The sequence below is a fragment of the Taurulus bubalis genome, assembly GCF_910589615.1.
Source record: "Taurulus bubalis genome assembly, chromosome: 16".
Taxonomy (NCBI): Eukaryota; Metazoa; Chordata; class Actinopteri; order Perciformes; family Cottidae; genus Taurulus; species Taurulus bubalis.
In genome coordinates this window covers 12,177,301-12,194,250 of record NC_136604.1, presented here as the reverse complement: position 1 = coordinate 12,194,250, position 16,950 = coordinate 12,177,301, and the positions used below count along the sequence as shown (strand labels likewise).

At 41.1% G+C, this 16,950-nt stretch overlaps 1 protein-coding gene across 1 annotated transcript in view; it reads left to right on the top strand.

The window, feature by feature from the left end:
• kcnq4 (potassium voltage-gated channel subfamily Q member 4) overlaps positions 1–16,950 on the top strand; it is a gene marked incomplete at both ends in the record, with an annotated part of 48,768 nt that overhangs the window by 13,256 nt on the left and 18,562 nt on the right. The window contains one exon of the mRNA XM_079231849.1: positions 10,823–10,913. Within this exon, the coding sequence (XP_079087975.1) occupies positions 10,823–10,913 (91 nt within the window). The remainder of the gene's footprint in view (positions 1–10,822; positions 10,914–16,950) is intronic.

Below are 16,950 nucleotides of genomic sequence, written 5' to 3'. Positions count from 1 at the left end.
CTTATTTTGTAATACTGTGTTGGAGTAGAGTTCACATAATGAAAGTTTAGCTGATAATTGTGCTTCATTTGAATCAAAATCTCGTAATAATCTACAATTCCAAGTTAATGTGGTCTTCAATACTCTGAATTGAATATTAGGACAATAGAAGATGTACTCAATATTATTAGATTTCTATAGAGACAAGTGTAGTATTAGTATACGTATTAGTAATATAGAAAAACCCCAATGACAATGTTAAGGCAATAACATAACTTTTGCTCCACTCCTCAGAGACTGAGGTGAAATGACTGTTCCAAGGTATTTTAGCCTTTCTCTGGACTCTGTCTTATGAATACACATAACATAAAGACACTGACACCTACACAAAGACACTCAAACTGTTAGTCTGACAGGCAGGGATGGCATGCAGCATAGACACTGGACTGAGGAGTAACACAGTGCAGCCCCCCGTGTCATGTGACCCGGGTACCAGTGTTTGACTTCTGTCACGGCAGCGATAGCAGATAACGATGCTCAGAACTCACCACGCGATACGACTGCATATCTGTCCAACGGACGGTTCACCATCAAAGAAGGAACTCCAGCTTTAGGGTCTCGGGGTCGTTGCCTTGGTTGCAACCTGACAACAGAGTGGCAGTACTGCTGAGATTAAAAAAGTACATGTGTTGACTTTACTACATATTTGACAAAATCACTGTCAGAACTCCAAATTTACTACATTTTATCTACCCTCCACCATTTCATTCTAATTGATTTCATCCTTAATATAGTAACTTTTTTCCCTCTCTACACTGTTGAATAAAGACACATAAAAAAACAGACTACAATGTTAGCTGTCCTCCGGAGCAAATTAAGACTTTTGCTGCTCATTTAGCCTTGTTCAGTTACTGTTGGTCCACACAAGCATTATGATTAAGTATTTTTCCAGTAAACACAACGGGAAGAGTCAGACTGTTTAGGTATTAATATTTAATGTTTGTGTAGCAGTTAGATGGAGGCACAGGTCACTCAGGATCTTTTGACTGACAGGTAAACTGCATGGCCTCCATATCAGTAGATATTCCCTGTTTGGGGTGTCCTTGTGGTCTGGAGCGTGTGCCATGTGGATGCAACGTCCATGATTTTACAGAACCCGTTCTCTATCAAATGCAAAAAATATGTTAAAAAACATAGTTGTACAGCAGTGATTTTTAAACATTGTCACTGATAAATATTTTGTAACTGTCAAAGTCTTTAATGTCCACTGTCTCAAACACAATTGTCATCACACTACACAGATGGTGTCAGAGATTGTTTTGGCACAGTTCATTAAATGCCCTCAAGCCTATATTACTAACGGTGACCTTAACATCACCATAACCATGTTTTCTCTGTAAATCATGTCAGCTCCTCCTCGAGATCCGCTGACCACCAGTGTTGTGCGTGAACCCGGCTCACGTTCTCACACCACTTGCCTTTAAACTGGTGATGCCGATCCCATTAACCCCGAGTTCAAATGTTACAGTCACCGCTTTCTTTTTGTTGCGTCTCAATCCTCGAGAGATGCCCCTAAACCCGTACAATCCATCACTGGAGATCCCCGCTGCTCCGGTAACAAGTTTAGACCTGCAGAGTAATGATGATTGGCCTGAAATGCAGGTGGGTTTCACCTCCAATAAACCTTTGGCAAGTCACATGGTGGGTCTGCTGCTATGCCTTCAAGTTGTAGTTTTTAAATTAGTGCAACATACTTTAATACCGATATAACCTTATATTCACAGGTACCAAGTATTCTCTCTGCCTCCTATTAGGTCTCAACAAAGACCCGCCCCCAACCTCCAGCCCCAAGCTGTGTGAAGGTTGAGCTCACTCACTGGTTCAATGGTGAAATGTCAGCGCTATACAAGCACACTGGTGTGTGACGTGTGAGCCCATACACCTACTAAAGGGGTCTGTGGACTCTGTGCTAATTGGCTAGCTGGCGCTAACAATACCACAGCTAAATGTCAGAGCACTCTCAGCACTTCCCCTCCACCCTGGTCGCATCTCCAAGGCAGCTCTGTACAGACAAGTCCAAAGAGCAGAAGTAAAAAAGAAAGGCATCAGAAACAATGGAATGCATCTGTATGATTTGTGTTGGGCTGTAGTGGGAGGATGTGTGTGTGTGTGTGTGTGTGTGTGTGTGTGTGTGTGTGTGTGTGTGTGTGTGTGTGTGTCGTTGCTTACGCCTGATTATAAGGTCTTTACGATGGACACTTCTTCCAGCTTAGTGGATAACTGATGTCAATATTGTGCAAATAAATCAAACGGTTTCATATTTCCAGTCTCTCTTTCTGTAATCACCCACATTTTCTATGATTTATGTGGACAATTTCACACTGAATTGTCCTGATGTCATAAACTGCTTTCATCTGATACTTCCACCAGGTCAAAGCAGCACCAATCAGCAAGAAATTGTGTGTACTTACTATTAATCCAGTTCCTGTTACACACACACACACACACACACACACACACACACACACACACACACACACACACACACACACACACACACACACACACACACACACACACACACACACACACACACACATCCTTCCCCACATTGTGGATTTATCCTTCCTCAGTGGTTAAACTTTCACTTCGCCTCATTTACTGGTTAGATATGAGACCACTCTGGACACATTTCCTCAGTCTCTAACCATCTGAAACAGACAGGGTCATGTCCCTGAGGCACAGGAAACCACCAGCCTTCTTACAATGAGTGTGCTGCATTAATATCATATACATTTATTTGTGTGTGTGTAAGCAGCTTCTGCACAGAGACAAACTTGGAGGGTATGTGTTTCGAGAAGCTATGAAATGCTGCTTGATTATGATGCATACATCTGATGATGAGAGGAGGACTTTATAATACTCATGATGCAGATATAAAAGAGACAATAACACCTGAAAAAAACAGGAGGTGCAGTACTTTTTTATTTCATTTTTTAAGCGTGTACATAATCACAAATTATGTTCCTCCACTCTCTTCCTCTAAAATACACATTTCACTTTCACATTTACAACTTTATATCGTTCTTTTTTTCAAATGAAAGACACTTTCTCCAGTTTGCGGTGCAGATCATCTTTTCTTCCAAGACTTTCTTGATACTTGTGGACTGATGTTCTGCATTCCAAGATAATTGTTGCTTGTTTCCGTTCCCGTGTTCATTCCCAGGCCGTCAAATGCCGACACTTTGTCACATCCCTGCGCAGCTGATAGCAGCGCACGAGGCCCCCGTGAGTGTCTGTGAGAGATGCGACAGGCTTTCAAGTCACTACCATGTAAACCCATCTAGACACTCAGAGAAAATGCTCCCAGAGTGTCATGACGGAGTATAAAGACGGAAAAAAGCCACACCGGTTGGGAGGGTCACACCAATATAAGACCATCAACCAGTAGACCGATGTTGTGTTATGTTGAAGTTACGTTTGTGATGTTTGTGAGTTGCTTTCTTTGTTATAGAAATGTTATCTATGTTACCATGTTTGATGTTCACCTAGCTTATGTTTTAGCCCAACTATTTGCTGTGTCAGATGTGTGGGCTCGTTGGATTATCGGTTTCAGAAAGTTGCAAAACGTACATCGTCTCCACGATTTTCACGGTTTCTGTCTGAGATAGACGGGCCACTGGTCCAGGTACACCTTCCCCTTCATACAATGCATGCTGGGATTGATTCCAGCCCCCCATGATTGTAAAAAGTTAAATAATCTTTTCTGGTTTCTTGAATAACATGTTTAAAAGACTCTATATTTATGAAAATCGCTTGTACAGTTTAACCAAGAAAAGGAAATGTAGTGTTTTCTGTCCTGCTTGTGGTCTAATTATTCCAAAAATGAAACTATACCATACTATACCAACTAGACCATTAAAATGTAGTTATTGGAAATTGAAACAATTGGAATTCATAGATTGTTTTCGCGTAATTAAGCCTCATTCTCTGGAAAAGAGCCGCTGAAATGTTTCTTTGTATTGGTTGAAGGCAGCAATAAATCACTGAAATCCTCACAGCTGCTTAAAAGACTCCAGGAACTTCGTTTTGCAGCACTGCAGTCTTAATCCATTGTGTGTGATACTTCAATATCACGGTGTGCGAGGGTCAGGGACAAACACTCAACGAGCAGCAGAAGCCTTTTGTTTACCTCGTGTTTTATGCAACTAAAGGATTAGTTTCGATGAATCAAAAGTAGAGAATAAAGGACTCAATTATGATGTGATGTAACATTGTCTGACTGTGTGCAGGCACTGTGTGTGTGTGTGTGTGTGTGTGTGTGTGTGTGTGTGTGTGTGTGTGTGTGTGTGTGTGTGTGTGTGTGTGTGTGTGTGTGTAGTTGGCAGATACTTTCATGGCTGCTGTGACTGAGAGTGACATTCTCCAGCAAGGAAAATGTATCAGTCTAATTGGCACTCTGTTTGAAATACATCATCCGCAGACAGACAATGGAACAGCGTGGCAGTTTGTGGCTCTTTGGTGTGGAGTGTGTGAATACGTGTGTGTGAGAGATCATCTGAACAGTAGTAGTGTGGCTGCGATGGAGAGCGCGTGGCACTTTAGTGCCGTTTGAAGAGCCTGTTTATGTAATAAAGCAAATTATTTGTGTGATAGTGTCCGTTAGTGGCGTTTGTGATGCAAAACTGCCAAGGCTGCACCTTTGTGACACAACGTTGTTTCTCGCAGTTATGTAAATAATTAATCAATTCACGTAATATTCCTGAAGGTTGTGGCATTCAGAGGAAAACACACTCATTCCTCTCATTTTTACACAACACTCATGTCAGGTAGCCCTCTCTTCCTTGGGCATGAGCCAGTACTAGAGCCCCTGAATCGCTCACTCAGCTTCTTTCCTCATGAAAAAGCACTTTTCATCTCAGATTTGTTTGTGTGTTGGGTTTTTGTTCCCGCCATGAAAAGTTTGCTGTCCCAGAAGAAGAAGGAGGAGGAGGAGGAGGAGAGGGGAGGGGGGGGCTGCGATGTGCTCTGCAGCTACCTGCGCACATTTTGCCTGCAGTCGGTATTTAAGGAGAGAGAAACGCTATTAATATCTTTCTACTGTTTCCACCTTTCTCCTCTCCCTCCCTGCTCTCCCTCTGCTCACGACATACTCACTCGTCCTCCTCACTCTCCACTTACTCACCTCTTTCCTCCCTTTCCTCCCTCTCTGGACAGAGCTCAATAATTCCTCTCTTTATGGCTTGTTTGTTAGCGCTTAGCCTCTGTTAGCATTGTGAAGGGAAGTGTGTGTGTGTGTGTGTTGCACTTTTGTAAACACAGTAAGGGTGTGAAGTTCCGCTTTTCCAAGGTGACATTCGACATCGGTTTATATATATGTCTTTCAGCCTCTGCTATAAATAAAGCTCATGTTCTAATTGAGCTTCTTTGGTACGTTTGTTGAAGCAGGTCTATATGTTTACCTGTGTGTGTCCTTGTGGAAGGCGTGAGTTCAATAATTGGACCGTTCTCTTTTTGTTTGCGTGTTTGTGCAACTGCAGTGTGCACAGATGGCGGGTCAATTCCTGAATTTCTGAAAGCGGTGGCAAGAGCCTCACTGATCATTGCTGCACATACACGTGCACTTTCACGTACCTGTACAGGTACAGATACAGGTACAGGTAAAATTATGACTCCATGCAAGGCCTTTTCACTTTATGTCCAACTTCATCCCTCACCTGCTCTTTCTTTTTTTTTTACTCTTTTCATGGCATCATTCTTTCTTTCTCTTTGAATCGTCAACCATCTGTCTTCGCATCTTTCTACCTCAGTTTCATCTGTTTCTCTCTATCTCCCCTCTCAGTCTTCTTCATCACGCTCTCCTCTCCCTCCGCCTCCTCTGTTGTGTGTAACTGATAGCTGCTTTATCATCCAGTGGGGATCGAATCAAAGGTGCACTCTCCCACAGTACAGCTCCGCTTAACCGGCATGAAAACACATACAGAAACACACTCTGTGTAATGCAGCAATACACAATGTCATATGTGTTTATTAGCACTGGTTATGCCTATTTATCTCACTAAAATATTTTCACAGCCCAGTCTAAGTAATGTGAGACCTCCAATCTCACTTATGTATGCTTACAGGAAAACAGCAGTAAAAGCACCCAGCCTACCTTCCATTAAAAGCAATCTGGCTGCCTGTTAGGCTGCTGTACATTTATTTGTTGTCAGCTCCACCAGCCGCCCTATGGCCTTCTGGAGCTTCACAGGCCGTGAGCCAAGTAGTATGCACTTTATACAAACAGTCTTGCGCTGTGTAGTGTATTTAGGATGTGAATGAGTAACAATTGCACAGTATAGAGGAAGACTTATGTGTACTCGTTCTTTCTTTCTTTCTTTCTTTCTGTCTCACTGTGCTTGCACTTTTCCTGATTCTCAACAGTGTCCATGAGACAAATTACACTCGGGCGACTTTTTGGAGGAAAGTCAGATATTCTGTGTAAAGCAGAGCATGCATTAATCTTTTTTAAAGTTCTGGAGCAATTACTTATGCAGACAGCCTTACAGTAAACCTCTTGAGCAGCTGACTGTTACGTTTCATTTATTGAATCATGGCGACCTTTTTGATTTGCTACATGACCAGTGGTGCATCTGCACATCAACATGTCCTAATGCGTATAAAGACACAGGCTTTTACTTCAATTCACTCCAGGTCGGGTCACATGTTCAGGCCAGTTGTAGCGGATGAGACACTGTATCTTGTGTTGAACAGGCAGAGCCGAGGCATCGTAATCTTTATTTCTCAACATATATTTAAAGATTTATATTGTTGTCTCGGGCCGTGAGAGCAATATTTATGCTGATATTTAAGTTCTGTCATCTCTAAATCATGAATTGGGAATTCTTTACAAATGTCTTTATTGAGAAATTTCTATTTGAGTACATTGTGTTGAGGCGCGTCAGTAAAGCACTTAGGGCTGAGCCGAGTTTTGTCCCGATGTCCCCATGAGACCAACCTTGCTGATTTGGTGGGTTTCGACTGATGCTTTTTAATTGACATTTCCCTGAAAGGAGGGAGGGATGGTGGATGGGGTTGCTGGGGTGAAAGTGTGCCCTCAGCAGAAATGAGATTACGTCTTCAGATGCATCAGGCATTGGCCTAAATGTCTCCTCATCCGTTCAAATTATGTATCTATTTATTTATTAATGTATTTGTTTATTTGTAAGTTGTTTCATTCATTGGGAACAACAAGGCGACGTCTTGGTGGATGTTCAGGTCACTTAGCTACATGCAGTAGGAGGAGATTCAGCTGAACACGTAAAACATCGTGATCAAAGGGGACATTAGAGAGGTCGTTAAAACAGCCACTAATATTAGGTTAGGTCTTGTGTTTAGATAATGTTTTCAGGAGCAACCAATCATTACTTAGGGCTGAGAGACACAAGCCAGAGAGATGGATTAACTCATTTTGTTTTTTGATGATTTGAAGTAACAACTATCAAAATATAGAATACAACCCACTTTATTCCATCAGTGCCAGGAATACCATATCAATAATCCTCAATCATCTTTGACTTTATGCAACTTTATACGTCACTTTAAACGACACCGGACACTGACATGTACTTGGTTGGAGGACGTCAACATAAATGGTGGTATTTTGCAGCCACATGTTTGGCAGATATTGTGATTTGAGGCGTGCTTGTGGTTTGAATGAGATGAAGTTTGATGGGTTTGTTACGAAACCCAGCAGATTTCTACATTGTTATGCCAACTGCGTAAACAGATATTATGACCCGTGCTTGTAGTAACTCATTGCGGTGTTTTGGAGTTACTGTAAGGAAGTGATAGCATTACATTCCCCATTACATTTGGGGAAATGTAGAGTTTCTTTCGTAACTTACTTTTACCGGAATGTTGCGTCTGCATTTTGTAAAAGCCAAGCTGTGGATCCGGCTATCTGTGACTTGTTTCCTGTCATAAAGCACAAGTCGGTGAAAGAAACCACCTGAGATGCTGCCCCAACTAATCACCTCCTTATGGAAATCCACACAGCGCTTTAAGTTAATTGAGAGGAAAAAGAGAGATAGTTTAGTCAGCACATTACTCAGTTGATGAACAACCAACATGCATTGTTTGCAGAGAGTTTTCGGAGTGTGTTTTCACAAACTAACTGAAACACAAACCCTCCTCCGTGCATGCACCTGAGAAATATACAGTCGTAATCTGGGGGTGTCTGTTTATTCACGCTTAGTTTAAGGTGTCTTTCTAGCTGTGTAAGATCAACTTAGTCTTTATATTTGTGTCTTGCCATCTGGAAACTGTGCCAGCAAGTAAGACAAAATAAAAAGAGAGAAAGTTGCTCATTCACTGACTCCTCACACATGTGATGACCACGCACTGTTTTTGTTTGTAGTAAAGATGAAACTAGCAGAATTCATGCTTTTCAGACTGACTGAGAAGACGAGTGACTATTCTGATCATACGTTTCACTTCACATTTGCACACCTTTTTAAAGCAGATTTTTAATGCAAGTGCTTGAAATGCATTTACTTTCACACACACTAGCCCAGGGAGACACTTGTTGACTGAGACTGTCCTCCCCCCAAAAAGCCAGACACACACTTTACTACACAACACACCACCTCTACCAAGAGACACACCCTGAGATAACTTCTGCAGTTATATCTATACTTCTATTTTTAACACAAACCATGATCTTTTGCTATTTTCTTTTACTTAAATCAAACCAAACTGCAACAGTTTCACAACAAGTTTAAAACTTGAGGACATGTGAATGAGGCACGCTGATCTCCTGCACTGGTGGGGACGCATATTTAGGAAACGCTCCAGTGGGCCGTATTAGAGGATAGGAACACATAAGTAATGGTAAATTGATCGCATTACTAATCGCAGAGAAAGGGCACCATTGTGTGAGACCATGAGAATTGGTTTAGCGTCCAACAAGTGTTCTCTAACTTTGGGCTCTGACATCTCGACCAGCTGGACCAGCAGCTGCCGCCGGGCTGATCCCTCGCTGCTGTTAGCGGTTCACGTGGCACCGGAGCAGGAAGTGCTGCTGTGTGTTTGTGTGCTCCCTTCCCGCTCTCTTGTTCTTTTACCCAACATGCTGTCCCACCAGGTCACAGATATGTTGTTAAGCTGCTTATTAACATTAATAATTACTAATACAACATGTCAGTGTTCTGACTGCTTTGTCTAAAACTAATCTAAGTGAAAGCATATTTATGGCATGTGATGAAAAATCCTCTTGTTTGGTAACCACGTTTTTAGGAAGTAAAACAAGTAGATACAACTAAAAGATAATGCCATTATAGAAAATGTAGGAACTACCAAACTATATCTACCTGCTGCTGCAATATCTACCACAGGAAGCACATACACATTGTATACATATTATCTGTTTTTCTATTTTTGTTACACCATTACTGGATGTCTGACTTTATATTGTTTTTGAATGCTGGTTGTTTTCAGGTATCTCTTGATCTTAATGAGACCGCCTGATTAAATGATGTTGCTGTGTCACTTACAGTAATATTAAGTCTTCTTTTTTTTTTTTACACCAATTAGCCCAGTATTGTTCTCTGCCCTCAGTGATCTTTTCTTTTCAGTCAACCCCTCCTTCCCACATCCTACCAACTACTACCCGTCATCTCACATGATGTTGATGTGATAAATAACACAAAGCAACATAAAAAAAGAAAATATATATAAAAACTAACATGAAATAACACGACTGATACCTTTATTGATAGAAGAGATCCCCAAATAGGCTTTACGTCCTAACTGTCTGAAATCAAATCGTTCCTGCAAAACCTCACGGCTGTCTGGTACCTCCTTTAATCTCGCTGTCAAACATCTCACAATATCTTTTTCCACTGTTTAAGTGGGACAGAGTGTGCGGTTGCCACATAAGTGTGAGCATTTCTCTTTTCAGCAGCTCACTATTTCTAACATAAATGTTTTTACTTTGAAATTATACTTAATGCATCATCCTTAGTTCATTTGAGGTAGGTCTGTAACCTGTCCCTAAAAAGATTTGACCACCAGGGCCTTTCAAATCATGGGTGTAATAGCTGTATGTGAGAATTACACTATGAACTAGAAATGTATGTGAGAATAGTTTGGGCTATTTAAAGAAATGTTGACAAGTGTGTTCCTCAACTGAAACATACGTATTGTAATGTACGTCGTTTTGAACCCGAGTTAATGAGAAACTGTCGAGTCGAGACTCTTTTTCTGTGTCGTGGAAGAGACAAAGTGTTTATACTAACATGAAAACACCTCCAACATTAGACACATTTTACCAGAGTTTATGGGGTGTTTTATTCTGGAGTAGTGCTCTAACTGAAGTGGCCATTACGTATGTGCGACAGTCATTCTTGTCCCAGTAGAGCTGCAGGGTCCCAGTCTTCCTGGGAAAAGAAGTAGCAGTCATCTACATGTTGCTATTATTCATTTTAACAGATATCATGCTTAACACTTTAAAAAAATAAATGACTTCAGTACATCTATAGGTGCTGCATTTCATCCAGTCATGTGTATACAGCAAAAACAAGATCAGTCACATAACACAACTACACTTGGTGGCATTGTTCTGATTCTTGTGCAATGGACCGTATTGGACTTGGCGTGTTGTGCTTGTATTACATAACAAATATTTTCCTGCTTGTGTTTTTGTTTATCTCTGTTGGTTAATCATTCAGATTGAACAAAGCATATTTTAATGAGTTTTATTTCGCACATTAGTTTTTTTCCCTGCAGAGATTTATGAAACCCAGGAATGTTATTTCTGATGTGTGTGTGTGTTTTCTGACCAGTGTGTGACTCTGTGTTTCAGTTTTCTGCTGGTGTTCAGCTGCTTGGTGTTGTCTGTGTTCTCCACCATCCCCGACCACCAGAAGTTTGCCAACCAAGGCCTCTTCATCCTGGTACGACCTTTTCTCTCTCTCTCCTTGGCTACACAAACGCACACATACGACTTCAGCATCCATACACCTTCCTTTTGTCCACGGCATCTCACTTACTGAAGTGCATTCATATGTGCTAGCGTACGTTTTGCTTTGTGTGCCAGTGGAAGCACAGACAGCCATGTAAGCAGGTGGGAGGATTCAGGTGTTGTTGACTGCGCAGGAAATCACAGACACACACACACTAATCTTAATAGCTATCCCATAAATCCCCCTCTTACTCCGTGCTCCAGTTGCTTTCGTGAAAAGTAATGGACACTCACTCCCTCCTTCTTAACCTGACTCGTCCTCTTTCACCCCCACCCCCTTCTTCTCCCACCGTCCTCATCTTTACATGCTACTAAATGATCAGACTCTTGCCTTTCACATTCCTTCAATTCATTCTTTCGATCAATCACCCGGCCATTAGCAGGTGTAGTGTTTTTTAAGCTTAGTTTGTCACATGTGGACTTGCACATCTATGTAAAATGAGTTGTTTATGTGTAGATTGCAATGCATGAAATATGATAATTAACTAGAAAATTTCACAAGAAATTTTGAAAGTGTGGCTACTACTGCCGTAAGACGTCGCAATATGTATACATTACCGGTAGTGAGATGTGTTATTGAGGTAACACATCTCTCAATAACACAATAACCTCAACAACCTCTGCCACCTTCAGAATTATCAGATCAAATGACTTTCTTTGAGAGGGTGAAAAACGTAGTTTTTTACACAATGAAAAAAAAAATCCTTAACCGAAAGCCAAATAAAAAAGAGCCAATCAGACTTCTTCTATGGGAGGAGCCTAATCGGATTTGTTGTGTTGTCCATTTTTCCCCAGCAACAACAGACTCATTGGGTGAAAGGTCGATCCAAGTTGTATCTCCTCACTCACCAACTTTCTGGGGTCAAAAAACGTGCGCGCACACACACGCGGGCGCACATAGACACACACAGTCAATCGTTTTGTGATAATTCTGTGTGTGTGTGTGTCTAAGTCTAATGTATGATATATAAGAATGTGTGTGAAACGTTTTTTGTAGAGTTTAAAATAGAGTGTCTTGGATGTCAGCTGACCAACGTCAGTTGGCTCCTCCTGCGTTTGTATCACCGGTTGTCGTGGTGACAGCCCTGATTGGCTAACTTAAAACAGGTGTGACACTCACAGAGCGGGAGACTGAACTGTGGATTTAATGAGAAAACAACCTTTTAAACTATTGTATTTGACAGACAACCGTGAATCCCATTACGAAAATAATGACATCATGAGAAGCATAAGACTTCTGAGAACGTTTCCGTCTACTTAAATATTTGTAAGGATTTATAAATGAGAGCGTAAATTCAGTTTGTAAAGTGCTCACGTTTCCGTCATGAGAGAAAATTGTGGTCCGATTTAACATGGAGGTTAATGGAGCAGTTGGCCGGTCTTCATGTCGCTTTCAGGCTTGCTGACAAAACAGTCAGCAAGCATGTGTACACGACGCATGTGTACCACCGGCACAATATTTCCAACGTTTTCATATATAAATTATGCCTCAAAAGTCAATATTGTGGAGTGAATGGCAAAATACAAAAAGGTTGTTTAGGACACAGCTCTGTAGTGGATTTCTATGTTCCTGAACTTGAATAAAAGCCAAGGGGATTGAATAAGTTCAAGGATTTAGAGATTAGTTTATATTTAACATTAATTAGAATAGGAGGAGGGGAGAGGAGCTCTTTGCAGGGGTCTGGGTGAAAGTCTCTGTGGGTGCAGCTCATTTGCATAAGGCGAGAAAACCGTGGGTGTGGCTCATCAGCGTCTGACAGAGGACGTTATTAATGGTCTAAAATGTCTATTTGTGTGCCTTATTGGTAATATTAGGATGTTTAAACCGTGTCTATGAGTCTTAAGCTTGTTTAAGTGTTTAATAAGAGGAAGCATATGGAAGAAAAGAAGTTAAGAGGCGTTTATTTGTGTCTTGAGACCGGTGTAAGTGTAGGTAATAAAGATGGGCCATTATTCGAGGTAGGGCGCAGAATTGAGTAGGGAGGTGTGGTTACACCAAGAAATAATACTATTGTATTTGACAGACAACCATGAATCCCATCCCATCACGAAAATAATGAAATCATGAGAAGCACAAACAGTCAAGTGTCAGCTGACCAACTGACAGTTCCTCCTGCGCGTGTGTGCGTGTGTGTCACCGTTGCCATGGTGTTCACTGAGAGAGAGACAGGAGAGTTGATTTAATGAAAAAACTAACTTTCAAACTAGTGTATTTGACAGACAACCATGGATCCCATCACGAAAATAATGACATCATGAGAAGCACAAGACTTCTGAGAACGTTTCCGTCTACTTAAATATTTGTAAGGATTTATAAATGAGGGCGTAAATTCAGTTTGTAAAGTGCTCACGTTTCCGTCATGAGAGAAAATTGTGGTCCGATTTAACATGGAGGTTAATGGAGCAGTTGGCCGGTCTTCATGTCGCTTTCAGGCTTGCTGACAAAACAGTATACATTTGTTGGATTCCACGACGCATGTGTACCACCGGCACAATATTTCCAACGTTTTCATATATAAATTATGCCTCAAAAGTCAATATTGTGGAGTGAATGGCAAAATACAAATACAAAAAGGTTGTTTAGGACACAGCTCCTCGTGCTCTAGCGATGACATCACAGCTCTAACCTTCCCCACACACACCCATTGTAAACTCTGAAATGGTTCCCACATTTTCCTAAACTTGAACAATAATTACATGAAAACTGTGCTAGCTATCAAAAAATGCCCAATTGGGCAAATAAACTCCAGACTTTTGTCAACGTTTTAAACTTTAAATCATTTCTCTACGATACATTATGGCGAGTCACTGTGGGCACAAAGATGTATGTTTTTTTGCTCTCTTCAGTCCGAAACCCCAGTCAAGTGAATGGGACAATTTCTCGCCGTTTTTCGCACTTTTCGGGAAAATGGCTGGTCGAATCTCTTAGAAAAGTCATAGCTCACGATTCCCGATCGGGCCGCACGTTTTGATGTATTTTTTATGCATGTGCGGGCAACGCTGTGGGAGAAGATACGGTCCAAAGTTTGGCGGAATAAGAAGAATAATAATAAGTAATAACTAGAAAATTTCACAAGAAATTTTGAAAGTGTGGCTACTACTGCCGTAAGACGTCGCAATATGTATACATTACCGGTAGTGAGATGTGTTATTGAGGTAACACATCTCTCAATAACACAATAACCTCAATAACCTCTGCCACCTTCAGAATTATCAGATCAAATGACTTTCTTTGAGAGGGTGAAAAACGTAGTTTTTTACACAATGAAAAAAAAAAATCCTTAACCGAAAGCCAAATAAAAAAGAGCCAATCAGACTTCTTCTATGGGAGGAGCCTAATCGGATTCGTTGTGTTGTCCATTTTTCCCCAGCAACAACAGACTCATTGGGTGAAAGGTCGATCCAAGTTGTATCTCCTCACTCACCAACTTTCTGGGGTCAAAAAACGTGCGCGCACACACACGCGGGCGCACATAGACACACACACAGTCAATCGTTTTGTGATAATTCTGTGTGTGTGTGTGTCTAAGTCTAATGTATGATATATAAGAATGTGTGTGAAACGTTTTTTGTAGAGTTTAAAATAGAGTGTCTTGGATGTCAGCTGACCAACGTCAGTTGGCTCCTCCTGCGTTTGTATCACCGGTTGTCGTGGTGACAGCCCTGATTGGCTAACTTAAAACAGGTGTGACACTGTCACAGAGCGGGAGACTGAACTGTGGATTTAATGAGAAAACAACCTTTCAAACTATTGTATTTGACAGACAACCGTGAATCCCATCACGAAAATAATGACATCATGAGAAGCACAAGACTTCTGAGAACGTTTCCGTCTACTTAAATATTTGTAAGGATTTATAAAAGAGAGCGTAAATTCAGTTTGTAAAGTGCTCACGTTTCCGTCATGAGAGAAAATTGTGGTCCGATTTAACATGGAGGTTGATGTAGCAGTTGACCGGTCTTCATGTCGCTTTCAGGCTTGCTGACAAAACAGTATACATTTGTTGGATTCCACGACGCATGTGTACCACCGGCACAATATTTCCAACGTTTTCATATATAAATTATGCCTCAAAAGTCAATATTGTGGAGTGAATGGCAAAATACAAATACAAAAAGGTTGTTTAGGACACAGCTCTGTAGTGGATTTCTATGTTCCTGAACTTGAATAAAAGCCAAGGGGATTGAATAAGTTCAAGGATTTAGCGATTAGTTTATATTTAACATTAATTAGAATAGGAGGAGGGGAGAGGAGCTCTTTGCAGGGGTCTGGGTGAAAGTCTCTGTGGGTGCAGCTCATTTGCATAAGGCGGGAAAACCGTGGGTGTGGCTCATGAGCGTCTGACAGAGGACGTTATTAATGGTCTAAAATGTCTATTTGTGTGTCTTATTGGTAATATTAGGATGTTTAAACCGTGTCTATGAGTCTTAAGCTTGTTTAAGTGTTTAATAAGAGGAAGCATATGGAAGAAAAGAAGTTAAGAGGCGTTTATTTGTGTCTTGAGACCGGTGTAAGTGTAGGTAATGAAGATGGGCCATTATTCGAGGTAGGGCGCAGAATTGAGTAGGGAGGTGTGGTTACACCAAGAAATAATACTATTGTATTTGACAGACAACCATGAATCCCATCCCATCACGAAAATAGTGAAATCATGGGAAGCACAAACAGTCAGGATGTCAGCTGACCAACTGACAGTTCCTCCTGCGCGTGTGTGCGTGTGTGTCACCGTTGCCATGGTGTTCACTGAGAGAGAGACAGGAGAGTTGATTTAATGAAAAAACTAACTTTCAAACTAGTGTATTTGACAGACAACCATGGATCCCATCACGAAAATAATGACATCATGAGAAGCACAAGACTTCTGAGAACGTTTCCGTCTACTTAAATATTTGTAAGGATTTATAAATGAGGGCGTAAATTCAGTTTGTAAAGTGCTCACGTTTCCGTCATGAGAGAAAATTGTGGTCCGATTTAACATGGAGGTTAATGGAGCAGTTGGCCGGTCTTCATGTCGCTTTCAGGCTTGCTGACAAAACAGTATACATTTGTTGGATTCCACGACGCATGTGTACCACCGGCACAATATTTCCAACGTTTTCATATATAAATTATGCCTCAAAAGTCAATATTGTGGAGTGAATGGCAAAATACAAATACAAAAAGGTTGTTTAGGACACAGCTCTGTAGTGGATTTCTATGTTCCTGAACTTGAATAAAAGCCAAGGGGATTGAATAAGTTCAAGGATTTAGAGATTGGTTTATATTTAACATTAATTAGAATAGGAGGAGGGGAGAGGAGCTCTTTGCAGGGGTCTGGGTGAAAGTCTCTGTGGGTGCAGCTCATTTGCATAAGGCGGGAAAACCGTGGGTGTGGCTCATGAGCGTCTGACAGAGGACGTTATTAATGGTCTAAAATGTCTATTTGTGTGCCTTATTGGTAATATTAGGATGTTTAAACCGTGTCTATGAGTCTTAAGCTTGTTTAAGTGTTTGATAAAAGGAAGCATATGGAAGAAAAGAAGTTAAGAGGCGTTTATTTGTGTCTTGAGACCGGTGTAAGTGTAGGTAATGAAGATGGGCCATAATTCGAGGTAGGGCGCAGAATTGAGTAGGGAGGTGTGGTTACACCAAGAAATAATACTATTGTATTTGACAGACAACCATGAATCCCATCCCATCACGAAAATAATGAAATCATGAGAAGCACAAACAGTCAAGTGTCAGCTGACCAACTGACAGTTCCTCCTGCGCGTGTGTGTGTGTGTGCGTGTGTGTCACCGTTGCCATGGTGTTCACTGAGAGAGAGACAGGATAGTTGATTTAATGAAAAAACTAACTTTCAAACTACTGTATTTGACAGACAACCATGGATCCCATCACGAAAATAATGACATCATGAGAAGCACAAGACTTCTGAGAACGTTTCCGTCTACTTAAATATTTGTAAGGATTTATAAATGAGGGCGTA